At 45.7% G+C, this 16,831-nt stretch overlaps 1 protein-coding gene across 1 annotated transcript; it reads right to left on the bottom strand.

The window, feature by feature from the left end:
- Positions 1 to 8,606: 8,606 nt before the first annotated feature.
- On the bottom strand, positions 8,607 to 15,536 carry CYP1B1 (cytochrome P450 family 1 subfamily B member 1). Its single transcript, XM_075126999.1, has 4 exons — positions 15,455 to 15,536; positions 14,513 to 14,843; positions 12,797 to 13,792; positions 8,607 to 9,252 (listed from the first exon to the last, which is right to left on the bottom strand). Exons 2-4 carry the CDS (start codon positions 14,530 to 14,532, stop codon positions 8,640 to 8,642), a joined length of 1,629 nt encoding a protein of 542 aa, XP_074983100.1. The 5' UTR covers positions 14,533 to 14,843; positions 15,455 to 15,536; the 3' UTR covers positions 8,607 to 8,639.
- Positions 15,537 to 16,831: the final 1,295 nt, after the last annotated feature.

Here is a 16,831-nt window from a genome sequence, read left to right as displayed (position 1 = left end):
CTTCAAGATTTGACCTTGTTTCATTTTTTTTGAACTTTATTTTTGGAAGTACTTTTTCTCAGGATGTATTAGCTAATTTGCAGTCAACTCACTGTGGCAGGTGTACTTCTCACGCACTTGGAAGATGCTGGCTTGGCAAGAATACACAAGGTGTCCCAGAAAGAGAGAGACCTGAGAGAAAGCTTACGGAAAACACTTCCCCTTTGTTCTTGTGCCACTTGGAAAGGATACCCAGAAAGCTTCTCTGCAGGGCATATTGTTCTACAGTGTAGGTACAGCTCTACCTCCTCTCTGCCAGGAACAGAAAGATGAGTGTAGTTCTAACATGGAACAAGTGGAAGCATGACACTGTGTTCCAGCAGCTATATGCTTGAATGAACTTCACCAAGCGAAGGGAAAGCCATGATACAAACCGATTCCTCTTTTTTTTTTTTTTTTTTAAATCTGCTTGTCATTAGAGTAACTATGAAAGCTGCTGATTTAATCTTCAGTGGCACTTTTTGCTTGAGCGAACAACAGAGAATCAGTCCATGGTCCATACCTTTTATGGTTTTCTAAGTAGAGTGAAAAAACTATAATTAACCATCAATTGAAATATAAAACAGGGTTAAAATATAAACTATGATAGAGAGGCTGGTTTCTCTCTCACACAATGTTGAAGAGGTACGCAGCACCAATTCTCAGTGCTCTGCAGCAGATTGGATATCACACTCATTTTATGCCATCAGAATCTGACATAAGGAGCTTTTCAGAGCCTTACTGCTCAACAAGGAAGGCAGAAATGACCTCTCCATTTCAGCCACATTATTATGATTACACATATGTACAAAAGAACTGAAAGCGTCGTCTTTTCCCTCTTGTGGGAATAATTTCGATTCACCTTCAGATATGGATTAGATGGCAGACTTCTATCTCTAGTTACTGAACCATTGGGTCACAATATCACCAAGTGTCAGATGCGGGGGAGGGGTGGGGAGGGAATACGTGGTGGTATTTAGTGAAGGTTCCCCTCCACAAAAAAAGAAATTCCATCCCCCACTGAAAATCGATAACTGAGTCAGTCACCCACCACCAGTTCATTCTGGTGCTCCCCTTAGTACAGCTATTTAATTCTACCCCACCCCATTCTGCCTCTCCATACACACCCCTGATACAGACCTGTCTACACAAGCTCATACATAACTGATGCAAATCCCCACACAGTAAAGATCCTCTCCACGATTGGTACAGACCTTCCCACGCACACAGCTTCTCACACAAATGATCGACTCCACACACTTTAGATTCTCCTCAAATACAGAGCCCCCCTGTAATCAATGCGCGCACACACACACAACTCATGTTCCCTACGTAGCCCCTTCCACAGGCTACTCCACAATTCAAACACTCCTTCCCACACAGGTCATCCCCACAGCCTTCTCCACAGGCTCCTGCAGAATTAATATCTCCCACCGCACCTCACTCCCTCCGTCAATTGACGCACTCCGCCTACACAGGTCACCCTCCAGCACCAGCATCAAGGGATCTTCATTCCCACTCCCAGATCTGGTGAGAACAGCCTTAGTGGATTTTCACCCCTCAGGCTGGGTGGAGAATAGAGGGAGCAGGAGGCCCTGCTCTGAGCTGGCACATTCCACCTTTATGCTTTCAGGAGGGAGCACAAACTGCTCCAAGTGCTGAGGGACAGTGGGGTAATAGGCCCCAGAGGGTCCTGGGGCAAGAATTTTCCAATTTTGAAATCTGCCCTCTCCATCTCCCCCACAGTACCAGTCCAGCTCCCCATTCCCTAGCTCCACATTCCAACCCCCACCACCTCCCGCTCTAATTCCTCCTCCCCCAGTTTTCCCCACACTTCCATGCAAAGTGGCAAAATACTTTTACTTTGCACCCTGCCTCTTGGGAGGGTGCATCTCCACACCCCTGCACGTCCCCTGGCACTGTGATCCCCCCCCACATGTCTTTTCTACGTGCCCTTGCGCTAGGGGGCCAATAGGCTCCACTCTTCCCAGCAGCTCCCCTGGGTGGGCCCCATAACCTTGGCCCTGGTGTGACTGCACCACTGACACCATTTTAGCTATACCACCGAAGAAGGACTAGTTGTCCTTCAGTACATGGAGCAGCTTCGAGTGACCAGTGTAGGTGACAGGAGCAGGACAAGATGGCAGGCAGCTCATAAATGTGCTGGCATGGTGTATGGGCACACCACAGTTGTTTCCAGTCCCTGATTGTCTCACACTGTCTCCATTTGAAGTTGGTGCTTGTGGCTCCTTTTAGCTTCTCTTGAGTAAGCTGCATTTTCTCCCTCTCTTGTGCTACTGCTTCTCTGCTCAGTGTCCCAGTCTGCATTATTGCACTGCCTGGGCAGTCCCCATTGATACCCTAAGACCCTCTCAATTAGGTCTTGGTTGTTAATCCTCTCCAGGTCTGTCTTCACCTCCTTCATAGTTTCCCCGGTCCTGGGCTGATGGCCCCATTCGCCTCTCCTTCTACTGATTGTGAATTGTTCCCCAGACCCTGCTCACCTGGTTCCCACTAGCCACTGAAAATCATTTTCCACCACAGAACTGGTTCTTTAGCATTTTGTCATTTGTTCTTCTCATTCTGGGTCTAATCTTGCTCCCATTGTAATCAATGGAAGTTTTGCTTTTGGCTTTAATGGCGACATGATAGTGCCCTTGGTTAGTATGTGTTCCTAGTTTCTACTGTATTTATTGCTTCAGCTTACATGACTCCCTCTCTTGCATGTATGTTGACACAGTTCAGGAGCTACTGATTTTCCAAGAAACCCATGGCAGCTGTGTAACTCTCTCAGTATCTTCCAATTCTTTATTACCACTGAACCCGATTCACAGCCTGAATAGAAGGCACAATCATTGCTTTCAGGAGCTGACCAAGACAAGGAAAAGAAAGCGATAACTCTTCCGATGAGAAGAGGATGAACGTGCTGGAAGCTGTCTTCACAAGCTCTGTGAAATCACTGAGCCCTTGAGACCTTTTGTGTTAATTTCAATGGAATAAAAGGACCAGGACAGTCAAAGGCATTAACATGATTTTGCCATTATTCAACACTAAATAGTCACATGGTTTGGGGTTTTGAGTACGAAGACATGGGCCTGCTGAGTTCCATAGCAAACGCGCTTATAAATTCACACCAATATTTGGATATCTATTGATTAGGATATGGAGCAGGAAAAGAATCTGAAACAAAATATAAAGCATTCTGAAATTGTGGTTTTGCAGAACAAGCTTAATCAAAAATTATCAAAGTTATTATTCAGAGAGAGGCTGTTGTTTAGTCCAGTGGTTTTCAATCTTTTTTCATTTGCGAATCCCTAAAATATTTCAAATGGAGGTGCAGATACCTTTGGAAATCTTAGACATAGTCTGTGGACCCCCAGAGGTCCAGGACCATGGGTTGAAAACCACTGGGTTAGTTTCTTATTTCTCTAGCATTCCTTCACAGTGGGGAAGAAAAGGTTAGTTCTTCTGTTCGATTCTGAATTGCAAATGATTGTTGTCCTTGCCCTTGACAAAACAGACACAAGGGGGAGAGAGAGAGAGGACAGTAAATGTGGGGGGAAATTCAGCTTTTGTTGATCTTGAAGTACAAGGTTACTAGACAATCGTGCAAGGGCAGCTATGGTAGCTGTTGTTCTGCATTCTGGCTCATTTCTGCAGTCTGGGATGTCATCTGGCTGGTCTGGTCAAGTCCCTCTCCTTCAGCGGTCTGTCTCAGGCTGGGCAGAAGTAGATATGCCGTCTCATTTCATTATGCTTGTGCCATGAGGTACAGCTGGTCTCGGGATCAGATGAAAAGCTGAGTGAGAGACAGTGGGGAAGGGAAGGGAGACAGTGAGGGATAGAAAAGAACATACAAGGGGAGGAAAGACAGAAGAATCTCCCATGTATACGGATGATGTCCTCGCTGGTGCAGGGATGATGGTCAGAGGTCCTCACTGATGCGTTGAGGTCTGGGAGTCATGATGACCCTTCAGACTCATGAACAAAGGACCGTATCTGGAGTGAAGTGGGGGCCTATCAGCCTTTCCCCTGAAAATCCCCCAAGAATGGAATCCCGATTCAATTTCCCCACCCCAACGTCTCTCTTTATGAACCCCGAAAGCAGATGATGGGCAGGAGAGCCCTGTCACAATTCCTGATTTAATTGCACCTCTGACTCCTTAGGGGTCACCTCGAGGCACCCCACTTTGGTCTCTGGTCTGTAGATGTCACCTTTCTGGGGACAGAATTCTGCCATTCTCTCCTTCCTGACTGGGTTTTTAGGTTGCAGACTCCCACAATTCACTGTGATCACCTGAGCAGATCTGACTTCAGTTCAGCACCTGCAGTCCTGTTCTCTGAGGCAGTGAAAATGTTATTCAGTGACTAGCCAACTTTCACAAAGCCAAGTACTCTTGATTCAGAACAAAAGCATGATAAAGAAAACTTACCTTAAAAAAAAAATATCAACAGCTTGTATGCATGCCTGACTTACCAGGTGATCACCCATCCTCTAGTCTACAAGAAGACCCTGGCATGTTTTTAAAGTACTTAGGGTCTCTGCCCACATTGTTTCAGCAGTGAAGATTTGCATTAATTATCTGTAGTGTCTTTACTTCCTGCATGCTGACAATCACTAGCAAAGCCTTAAAGATACATATAACATTAATACAATAGTCTTTGACTATTCCATTTCCAAAGCATCTATCACAAGCCCATGTTCTCATTATTTTGACACCATAGACCTACTCTCCAATAAACCCATTTTGATCCTTTAATTTCTGGTTTCGTTCTTCTCTTGTTTACCAGACATACTCTCAACATATTCCTTGGATGGTATCAGGAGACCTTTTGCTTTTTTTGTTATGACTAATCCAGTCGTTCTGTCTCCCTTTTATACCTCTCTACATCCACGCTTATTGCTATAAGGGATTGGGAAGTGGGTTTTTAAAAGGTTCTGACCGTTGAGGTCACAATTGGGGTAGACCTGCTAGGCCCCCATGTTTACAACACAGCAAGAGCATTTCAGAAATAATTTGGGGATTTGAATAAGATATTTCTGTAATGTATTTGTTTAACTGTGACTCACTTTTCTACTTGTTTCTATCATGATGCAGATCCGTCTCAGAGCACCACCCATTTTCCCCTCGTTGCCATAATAACCGCCTGTCACAGGTTAGGGAGGTGACGACCCTATGCCATTAGGCAATCTGATGGGGGTGTGACTTGTCTGCTGTTGGATACACCCTTGCCCAATCTAGAATCATTGCTACAGCCATCATCGTTTTTAAACTGGGATCTGGTGGAGTCTAACAGAAAGTTTAGCACTTCACTCAGCCTCACTTCTGTACGCTGCAATTGCTGGCCTAAAATGACATGATTTAGAAGTTTCTTGTTGTCTGTTCAGCAGCTGTAAATTCTACCCCCACATCTTTCCTCAGGCTAGCTGAGAACTGGCAGGAACAGGCTGCTGCTGTTGCCCTGTCTAAACCTCAAGCCAAATTCCCCTGGCTGCATCAGCACAAGAGGGTCTGTTAGCACTGAAGAAGCAACAATGGAGAGTCAAAATGTGTCAGTTAACCTTGAAGAGGGAGTCTGAGTTCCAGCTTTGGACAGCTGGCTAGCCAATATATTCTGCTATGAAGCACAGACATTAGGTGGGTTGGTTAGCTGGAAGACAATGGGCAAGGGGGTACTTGAGAAGGGGAGGGGAGACAAGAAAATCAGTCAGGAGTGGTGGAACCAGTGAAAGGAGGGAGGAACCAGGAAAGGAGGAACACAAAGTGGTGTGACAGAGATTGGGGAAAGGTGAACAGGAGGTGGGGGAGATAACTCTGCCACAATCTCTCGATGCTAACAGGGAATGTTTTTCACATAAAAGAAATTGGGGGAAGAAAAAAATAAGAGATTGTGAGGGGGAAGTTTTGGGAAGACCAAGAGGTGGGATGGGTACCCAAAGATAAAAGGGGGAGGGGAAAGATGGAGAAAGAGCAAAGAATGCAAAAAGACTAGAAGAATAATACCCCAAACTGATTCTGCCTTAATCTCAGGGGGAAAATATTTAGGTCACTGCAGTCTAGCAGGGACAAAGCAATTCTTTGGCCTGACTAACTCTGGGGGGGCCACGCCATCATTTGACTTTTCCCAGGTTAAGCATGCAACAGAAATAATGGTTTTGTTTATCCAAATCCCAAAAAATGAAGTATAAACTCAGCAGATTTATTGTAAGAATAATTTTTATTTAATATTTTGGTAATACAGTGATCCATCTTAAAATGACCACAAAGATTAGCTGTTTAAGAACTGCATATATTCTGAGTATTAATAAACTTGAAGAATTTTACAGTGATAGTATGATGCACATATATGACAAGCATTTATACGGTGTATCACCTGATCATAGAAATCCACAGAAATCAGTTTTGACTGTATGAATGACACTCATGTTAGAAGCCAGATACATATTTTAAAGCTTTTGGGAGAAGTACAAAATTACAAAAAAGGTATTGTTTTTTTACTGAAATAGAAAACAATGATCCTTGAGTTAGAATAACTATTCTGTTGAAGTTTAGAGCCTTTATTATGGACATAAAAGTATAAATGAAAAATGTGTTGATCTGAGTATGAACATGTTAAGTATGTTATACAGCATTTCACAGATATAGGCTAAGTTCTGGGATATCAAAGATTATTATGTAGTCCACAAAATAACTGAGGGATACCCCTTTTAGATTTTAAAAAAGCCTTTGATTTTTAATGTTTAGTTTTGAAAAACATGGACGTACATTCCCTACAAAATCAGAGATTTGGAATAGCTGAGTCAGGTGTGTCCCTACTACCTGGGTTTAGGGAGCAATGCTTTAAAGACCCTGACAGATTCCTTTGAAGTTAATAGCAAAGCTCCTATGTACTTCAGTGGGATCAGGATCAGGACCTCAATGTTGCTCCCATCCAACACCACTGTGAGTTTTGCCATTGCTATCAATAGAGGGTAGGATTGTTACCTACTGTATAATATAGGGCTCAGTCCTTCAAATCTTTATTCATGTGAACAGTCCTCACTCTATCAGGTAGTCTCATTGTTTATAGCACCAGGCCCATATTCCTCTATATACCATAGGGTCTGATTTTGCAATAGCCTATTCACCTCAAGCAATGTGCTGAGTGCCCCTAACTCCCATGGATTTCATTTAGAGTAGAGGGTGGTTTGTGTCTCACAGGAGGTGCCCAACACTTTGCAGGGTCTGCATTTTTATATATTAAAAAGCAGGTTCTCTGAGTGTTGTTCATTATCCCATATAACCATTACACAGTGGTTCAAGACTGAAATACTTCTCATGTATGTTTTACTTAACAGCTGATCACAAGGCTCTTTATTTGAAATTTTTTAAGCGTTTTGTGAAATAATGCAAACTACAAAATGTTCAAATTATCCTGATTGGGGCCCCAATAACTGTATGTAACCCAAACTCCCATTATTTTATGTTTCATGTCCTTACTGGAAGTAGATCACATTAATAATACATGATGAACCACCATAGGCATAATTTTAACTCCAGCTAATAGAATGATTATAGGAACATAACTATATCTATTCCACATGTTATTTGATTAGTGGCACAAAAGTTCTAAGAGACAAGTCCTCCTGCAAACCTATGTGAATTTTAATGGCACTTCTCATGTGATTAAGTGTTGGCATGTGCCTAAAGATTGGCAAAATCTGGCATAAGCTTTTAGCTGAGAAAATAAACAATCCACAATAAAAGGCCATCCTTAAGGTTTTCCTAATGAAAATATCTACTATTTTTCCTTTGATCAGTACCTTTGCTTCTGCTTATGAATAAATTAATGGATTATATATCATATCTGCCATTTGGTGACTTACCACTTTTAATCTTTCTGCTTGAGATGTAATAAATTTCAGTACATTCCATTTGTTCACATATAGATTATGAAATACATTTCAAAATTCCGTTGTGCTCATAAACAAGTCTCTTTGTAGTCATACTTTAAATACTTTGGAATGTTAAAGGCAAGCTTGGCATTTTACCCAACTTCATTTGAAAGTTTATCATCAAGGCACTGAAACACATCCCAGCGCATGTCCCAGGACACAACACGAGCCCATGGCAGTTCCCTGCATAGGGCGCTTGCAGAATCTGGCTCCAACAATCTAGGCACCTGTTTCCAGATAAGATTTCACTTTGGGATGTAGAGTCTTGGAAGGCAAACTAGAGCTGAGAGCTGCAATGAGACATGGAACGTGTTGTGCAAGGAGTGGCGGACAGGACACTGCAGCCAGGCAGTTAATGAGGAGGGTGTTAAAATAACTGTTTTCTTCTGCCTGTTCACCAAAAACAAATTTACTTTCAAATCACATATTTTTTGCCTGTATTTCAGCACTTAATGTATTTATAAGGCTCCCCTGGCACGCTCTCTCTCTCTCTCTCTCTCTCTCTCTGGAATTAAAAAAGAGGACCTGCTTAATGCTTGGGCAATTCCACTCCCCTGTGTTTTGTGGTACTTGGTATATTACAAAGAGCTCACCAGCACAGCATATTATTATTATTTATTTTATTTTAAGTCTAAAAAAGAGAGAGGCGGGAGCATCCTTATATATTTTATTCAAATGTCAGTGTTCATAGATTTGCTGATAGATGATTTTCAGTAGCTGTTTTCTCTGCTTGTAATCTTTGGACAGCTTTATCTAGCAAATCCATAGTCTCCCTAAGAGTGACATTAACTGTAAATGGCTTAGGTTTAATGGTCAACCCATAGGTGAAGTCCATTTTAGAGTCCTCATTTGGATTAGCAATAAAATTGCACTGGTGTACCAGTATGGAGGTAAAGAGAAAGAGCTGCATCTTGGATAACTCCTCTCCAATGCACCTACGTTTACCCAATGAGAAAATCATCACATTGCTAGTAAGATCTTTGTTAATGAATCCATTCTCATCCAGGAATCTTGTTGGATCAAAATCCTCTGGGTTGGACCATTTTTCTGGGTCATGATTCACTGACCACTGGTTGATGAATATGACTGTATCTTTTGGAATGAGGTAGCCCATTATGGAGGTATCGACTGTGGTGGCATGTGGAATAGTGACTGGCACAAAGCTGCTGAAACGCATGGATTCATAAAGGAAAGCCATAACATAGGGCAAATGAGGTTGATCTTCTGCACAGGGCAAGCGATCTCTGCCAACAATCCTATCCACTTCTTCTTGCATTTTAACCTGCACCTTTGGATATCTGTTGGGATTTAAAATATATTTATTACATATATACAAGTCATCTATGCAAATATAATCTACATTTTCAAACAACAGACTTCCTTTTCGAAAGAATTGTATTTAACTAGAGCTGCTCAAACTTTGTCACAATTTTTCGCAAATACAGTTGTGTCAAAATAAAGTATTTCATGGAAACGTTGATTTTGACAAATTTTCAGTGGGGAAAAAGTCAAAATGATTTGTTTCAATAGTGTTTCAATTTGTTTAATTTAGACTGCTATATTAAATTTTTATTTTATATTACATTTAATATTTCACATATGTATTACATATTTTAATGCAATATAAAAGTTGAAACAAAATGGATTTAAATGACACTAAATGAATCTTTTTGGAATTTTTGTTTTGTAGAAAATTTTTGAATTTCAGCTTTTCCTTCTAAATCAGAATTACTTCTCCCCTTCCCCGCCCCCAGTAGGAATTTCTCACAGAATGGAAATTCTGGTTCTTAACCAGCTCTGTATGTAACCCTAAATCTGTTTGCATTGGTATTTGAATTAACACATACGAGACTACATACAGCTCTAAACCATGTGTAATATAGTGTTTTTAAAACTAAAATATTTATCTGATAAATTATCATAATAAGAAAGTTCATGAGCTCTTTGTTTGTGGATATTTACATATCAAAATACACCTTTTCATGGTACTGCATTGTATTTCGGATCACTAGCAAAAAATTATTCCAAATTTGTTATATAAACTTGGAGAAGGATTTCCAAGTGAGAGATTATAAAAAAATAAACAAGCAAAAATGTCAGAGAGAGAGAGGAAAAAATAGACTGATCTCCTTGTTGAGGTTTGTTTTTTTTTAAGCCCTCATTCCTTCCCTGTCTAAAAGCAACATAGCTCTATTGTCTTCAAAACATTACAGATGCGGGAAGTTTTGATTTTTAACTCATCAAGTTTGGGCTTTTCATGTTCTTGTATCCCCCCCTCTCTCAGTATGTCTGCATGAGACAAGGTAGGTGAGGTAATATCTTTTATTGGACTAAGTTCTGTTGGTGAGAGAGACAAACTTTAGAGCTACACCGAGCTCTTCCTCACGTCTGGGAAAGGTATTCAGAGTGTCACAGCTAATACAAGGATCAAACAGATAAAGCACTACTTATGCTAAACTAAGGGACTATTCCAGGTGAAGTGGCCCATTAACACCTCTGTAGTCATAAGACAAAAAGGGGAAATAGTGGGTTACAAATTGTTGTAATAAACCATAAATCCAGTGTCTTTACTAAGACTATGATTTTTAGTGTCTTGCAAAGTTATGAATTTAAGCTCTCAGGCTCATCTTTTGAAAATGTTGTAAAAGTTTCCTTTGAGGATGAGGACTGAGGTCAGATCGCTTTGTGAAATATATGTCTGCATGGCAAACGAAGTCCAAATGTAAAGTACTCCAGTTAGAATGCCAGACAGCTTATGTAAATATTAGAAATTATCCCCCTACTTTTCAGGTGTTAAATATGTCCGCTTTTTAAGCAGCAGCTAAGTAGATGAGCCTAAGGAGATAAGGTCCACAGAAAATGCAAATGATTAAGGAAACGCGGGGAGATGAAAAGGAGGTAAACACCAGTTTCTTGCTATTTAAATGCCTCTTCCAACCATAAGATTTTTGCTGAGTCCAATCATTTTCAGAGAGGTGAATATTATGGTGCGTTTATATGCACACGCTGCCCAAGGGGTCTACCTGCTCTAATGCTTTGAGGTTGTTTTTCACTAGTCATGCAACCGCAATAAAGGCACCCACATTATAGGAGCAATAACATAATAGAGGGTTTGTAAACCGGTGCATCAACTCTTTCTCTTGTTTAAGTAGATATCCTGTTCCTACAATCTCTTTGATCTTGACCGGGTAAAATCTGTTACTTTTTGAGTTTGTTTTGTTGCCTTTTTGCCAGCCTGTATCTTTATGCAACGTTTACTGGATCGCACTGGGTTTTTTTTTAATATCTTTAGTTTTTGGCAGTTTTCCCAGAGCTTCCGTGTGAGTTAATCAGGAACAACCGAGGTACTTTAGTGCACACAAATACAGGATTGTTAATTTATGTTTACTTTCTACTAGAACCAAAGAGCTAATAACCAGATCAGTTCAGTTTGATGCTTGCACTCACTGGCAATCTGAACATTCACCTCTAATAATGGGCCAATTTGTTCATGGAGCATGTTTAATACATTAGATTTTGGTTGCAGGATTCACTCCAACTTGTCTGTCTTATGTCACACAAAATGTTCTGCACAGCTAGACCTATTAGTTTATAACATTGTTTATTTTAGTTGGCTTTTATATATGGATCCTTTCCAACAGCTGCATCTAATTGTGTTTGAAGGAACTGGAGTGGGGAAAGCAATAGTCTTGCTATGTGATCAGTGACACAACCTCACTGTCACATTTCAGAAGCATGGCAGGGGAGAGAAGAAAACTGATTAATTTTTTTAATGAAACTGATGGGGTATATTTTCCCAAAACGCTGAAATTTTGACTGGCAAGGGGCAACTTTATTCTTTAGACTTCAGCTAGCAGGATGTAGCCATACCTGGGTCTTATAAACTGATAATAAACCCACCCTGCCTAAGACAACAAAAAGCCAGGTTGGCCCGATTTTGATCTCTTCCCCCCCGCCCCCGCCCCCAAGAAAGATCAGAATCAGGCTCTGTATTTGTAAATTATTTTAACCCTTAGTGGCAGCTCTTGCCTTAAAGAGGGGAGGTCATTGCCATGTTTCCCTTAGAGGATTTTATTTTTATAAAGTTGTGAGAAGATTCTCACATTCGGCTTCCCCAAGACAGCCGCCAGGGGGTTCTGCTGCTGCAAAGAAAGAGCTGCAGTCAGGATGATGTAGCAGCAGTAGTGAAGAGGGTCTAGGATCATGCACTAAGGGGGACTCTAGGTTCATCCCCGCTTGCGGTAGGTAAGAAGGGAATGATACCTATTTCTTGTATAGCACTCTTCAAAGTCTTTTTAATGTATTTATCCTCCCAACACCCCCCTGAGGTAGGGAAGCAGCATTATCCCGCTTTTACAGATGGGGAAGTGAGGCGCAAACGATGTGATTTAGCCAAGATCACTCAGCGGGTCCATGGCAGAGCCAAGAACGGAACCCAGGTCTCCCCTACCCGAAGCCACTCGACCCTCCTTCCCCTCGGAGGGGTCTAGTTCATGGCCTGGAAGGAGAGGAGAAGAGCTCGGCTCTTGCACTAGCAGGGATGCTCGGTTCATGCTGGTTGCTGAGGTGAAGGGTTGGGACGTTGGTTAGGGACAGGCAGCCCCAGCCTGGGCGGCCATCCCACTCCGCTGGTGCTAGGGGGACCAGTTGTCCCCATATTAGGGGCTTTATCTTCTACACACAACTCTTACCCCCCCCCCGCCCCGCCCCGGAAAAAATGCCCCCGGTTTTCACCCCTGCCTTTAAGCCCCCGCCCCTCCGCGCTGGGTGCCCGCGGTGGCTCTCGGAGCTGCTGGCCCCGCTCCGCCGGGGGCGAGCCGGCCCCCGCCCGAGCGCACCCACCGGAGGAGGAAGATGAGGAGCCACTGCAGGGCGGTGGAGAGGGTGTCCTGGCTGGCCCCGAAGATGTCGGTGACGGTGGCGGGCACGTGCTCGAGCGGCAGCCGGGGCTGCTCCTGCTGGAGGCGGATGAAGGCGTCCAGCATGTCGCGGGGGGCGGCCCCGGGGCGCAGGCTGCCGCGGTGCTGCAGGAACTTGCCCCGCACGAAGCTGTAGAAGTCGCGGTTGAGCTGGCGGAAGGCGCGGTAGGCGGCGCGCACCGGGTTGGGGAAGCGCTGGAGCCAGGGCAGCGCGTCCACCAGGCTGCCGGCGCCCACCGTGCGGCCGAACTGCTCGTTCCGCCCCACCAGGCGCAGGAACTCGGCGTCGCCGTGGCCGTAGCGGCGGCCGAAGCACAGGGCGCTCATCACGTTGGCCACGGCCACCACCAGGCCGCGCGAGGGGTCCAGGAAGGCGCCGCCCGCGCTGCCCCGCACCAGCAGCGCCACCAGCGCCCGCGCCTCGCCCAGCAGGTGCTGCTCCAGCAGGCGGCGCGGGGCCGGGCTGCCGGTGGAGAAGGCCCGCACCGTGGCGTGCGCCAGCCGGCGCTGCAGCTTCCACAGCTCGGAGTAGCCGCCGAAGGCCAGGCTGCGGCCCCCGGACACCAGCTGGAAGGAGGGGAAGCGCGGCCGGCCGGCGAAGGCGGCCCCCTGGCGGACGAGCGCCCCGCGGATGGCGCGCTCGCCGTTCAGCACCACCACGGGCCGGCTGCCCAGGCGCAGCTGGAACACGTCGCCGTAGGTGCGGGCCAGGCGGGCGAAGGTGAGGTGCGGGGCGCTGCCCAGCTGAGCCGCGTTGCCGATCAGGGGCCACGGGAAAGGGCCCGGGGGCTCCAGGCGCCGCTGCCGCAGGAGGAGCTTCGCCAGGTGGATGGCGGCGAGCAGGGAGAGGAGCAGCAGCAGGGCGCTCTGCAGGGGCGGGATGCTGGAGAGCGCCTCTCCCAGCCGCCGGAGGGCCACGCTGCGGGGAGAAGGAGAGATCAGGTCGGGCTCAGGGGCAGGGGAGGCCCGTGTAAATAGAACACGGTCTGATACCGGCGCCAGCGAGCGATGCGTATCCTGTCACGGCGGAGCCGGAGATGTGCCTGGAAAGCGCCTAGCGCGGGGCTGGGTGCTGAGCGAAAACCGCAATGAAGCCCCACTGGCGTTTGGGGAGGCCGAGAGGGGAAGTTTGCCTCGTGGCCTGCGGGTGCCCGCGGCAGGAGAGGGAGAAAAGAGGAGGATGCGCTCGCCGTTAGGAGCTGCCGCGAGGAGGAAGCTGCAAGAAACTCCTTCCCTATACAGGTCGGGCAGGTGGGGCCAGCTGTGGTCACCGCACGTCTGTCCCTTTGGAAGATGCGCGCAACGCTCCTAATTGCCTTTGGAAGGAAACAGTGAGAGACCCTGTAAATCAGGACAAGATTTCCCCCTTCTTGACTTGAATTAGCTGTAGGCATGAACTGGTAACAGTCCGTGTGCACGCACGGGTTGAGGGAGATGGGCACAGCCCCAGTGATCCAGGAATATCATTCAGACCCAAAATAACAGTTACCAGTGTGGTGACTAATAGCTCCTAGACAACGATCGAAACGTGCTTCACATTTTGTCTTTTAATTTGAGAGTGTGTGTGTGTGTGGAGGGGGGGGGGGAGGAAGAGGACGGGGTAAGGCAGCTTTTAAAAAAAATCTCTAATAAAACTGACCTGTTGGCAAACGCTTCCATCAGAGATTTCTGGGCCGGGCAGCCTGCAGCAGCTGAGCTGTGATCCGTGCAATTGGGCAGCACCAGCAGGGCACTCAGCAGGCAGACGGTGGGAAACTCCTTAGAAGCCCCGGTTCTTGTCACCCGGAGCTTGGCAGGTCAAGTGCAGGCAAATGCCAATTGCACCCGATCCCGCATCGTGCGTTGTTTTAACCTTCCAAGCGCTTTAACCCCGCAGAGCTCGCACTTCAGCAGCCTGCCTCGTTCAGACTCAGTTGACACCAGCCAGGTGGGATCCCCGCACGGAGCCCGGGTGATGGGGCAGCCAAAACCTGCGGGAGAAAATGAGGGGTGTGAGCGGCTTACAGGACAATTTAGGGTCCCTCAGAGCTGAGCCGGGCTGGGCAGCCTCCTGGCGCTGGTTCTCGTGGCTTCAAAGCCGCCAGCTGCTGCAGCCCCCAGCCCGCAGTTAGCCCTTCCCGAATTGCCTGGTACCGACAAATCGCAGCCGCCCGGCTCTTCCCTACGGGACCCCGCTCTTCGTCAATGGCCCTTGGCCCCAACCCGTCTGGACTGGCTGAGCCTTCGAGGGTTCCTGCCTTTTGGTGAACGTTTAGCAAAGCGGTTCCCGCTGAACGGCTGGCGGGGCTGCGGGATCGCGGACTTCTGGGGCAGGAGGGAAAATCTCGTTCATCTTCAGGGTTTTTGAAGTTGGAAAGTTTCCCCCTCCTCTGCCTGTCGCCTCCCAGTTGCGTGCGGAGTTTGCATTGCGTGAGCCTGTGGTGGGACCCGCCAGCCATCTCCTCCCCCCGCTCTCCCTCTCCCCGGTACCTGACACCGGTTTAAAGGGAAATAACGCGAAGCGGGGCAATCCAGGCGCCCGGCCGCGGGCGAGATGAGGAAAGGGCTGTAGCCTGGGGAGCCAGGCTGATAGCTTTGCCACCTGCTGAAGGGAGCTGTTAGTTCCCAGAAGTGAGCTATTTCCTCTGGGAGAGGACGGACAGTTCGTTCCTGTTCGGTTTTGCTCCTCATCGGAAATGTCTGTGGGTCGCCGGGCTGTGTCCCCTCCGGCGGAGGGTGCGGAGTCTCGGCCGGAGGTCCCTGCGCGTCTCTCCATTCGTTCGCGTACCTCGAGGAGAGCAGGAACGGTTCCCTCGGGCTGCTCAGGGAAGCCCGGGGAGACTTTGCTGTTGACTTGAATGGGGGCAGGATAGGGCTCTTGGCAAAGTGAAGGGAACAGCCCAGATGTTTGCTACGGTTCCTCCTTCGGTCCCATTAGAGTTTCTACTTGTTTGTTTAGGGAGTTTTAAGAGGTTGACAAATCCTCGCCGTGTAAATATCAGAGACAATACAATAATCATTATAACACTGGGCTTTTGGTCAGAGAGGTACAGTGATACAGTCATCAGATCTCTCTATGTTACTGTATTGCAGAGTGAGCATGTTAAGACACCCAAAGATATGTTATTTCTAATGATTTTATTAAACCGAGTGAAACCTCTGATTACACATTTAACGTAGCAGGCATGTCTATCACATGTTACTATTCAAAAGCAAATGTACAGTTCCCCTTTTCAGGCACAAATAGTGATCTTTTCAGAGGTATATTTTCCAATATTATTGGGATGCTTTCCATGGTTTATCTGGGGGATTTTTTCCTTGTAGACACACACAGACCGAGTGAGAGAGTTAAGCACTATCATACATTTAGGATGTATTCCAGTCTTTCTTGATTTAAAATGGATTACAGAAGTCCTCAGAGGTACCTACAGAAATGGGTTTCTGCGTTTCTTTTCTAACTGCTTTTCAAATATTCTTAAACTCTTACACACAAGATTTGCCCCAGGCTAACAGACTAGATTACAAATTATTAGCCTGGCAGCTTTGAGTGGAAAATATCATCTTGGCGGCATTTAAAGTTTCATGAGATGAGAACATGGCATTTTGTCCATCTGAGAAGCTCTTTTTATTTTTATTTTGCTTTACTATTTATTAATTTGTTATAAAATGCACATTGTATCCACAGAATTATATCTGGGTTCATATTACAAACATTTAAACAGACTGTTACCAACAATTGGCACTGGTCAAACCCATCTCTCCTTCTACCACCTCCATCAGCTGAGTAATGACCTAATCCTGTTTCCACTGAAGTCAATGCAAACCTTACCATTTATTTCAATGGCAGCAAGAAGGGGTCTGTTAGGAGCTGGGTGAAATCTTGTTATGGGTTGAGTTAAAACCTCTTTGAAATTAACAGGTGTGACTGCACCTTTAAGTTAACATACTGTAAAGATAAACTTCACCTAAGACAAAAGGA

Source organism: Caretta caretta, chromosome 3, assembly GCF_965140235.1.
Source record: "Caretta caretta isolate rCarCar2 chromosome 3, rCarCar1.hap1, whole genome shotgun sequence".
NCBI classification, from domain to species: domain Eukaryota; kingdom Metazoa; phylum Chordata; order Testudines; family Cheloniidae; genus Caretta; species Caretta caretta.
This window is presented reverse-complemented; position numbering and strand designations above follow the sequence as displayed.

Excerpts from the sequence above, each read along its gene's own strand:
- CYP1B1 (XM_075126999.1), bottom strand. The coding sequence starts at position 14,532 with ATGGAAGCGTTTGCCAACAG. Across the intron at positions 13,793-14,512 it reads ATGGAAGCGTTTGCCAACAG|CGTGGCCCTCCGGCGGCTGG; the intron begins GTCAGTTTTATT and ends TTCTCCCCGCAG. Across the intron at positions 9,253-12,796 it reads CTCCTCATCTTCCTCCTCCG|ATATCCAAAGGTGCAGGTTA; the intron begins GTGGGTGCGCTC and ends AAATCCCAACAG.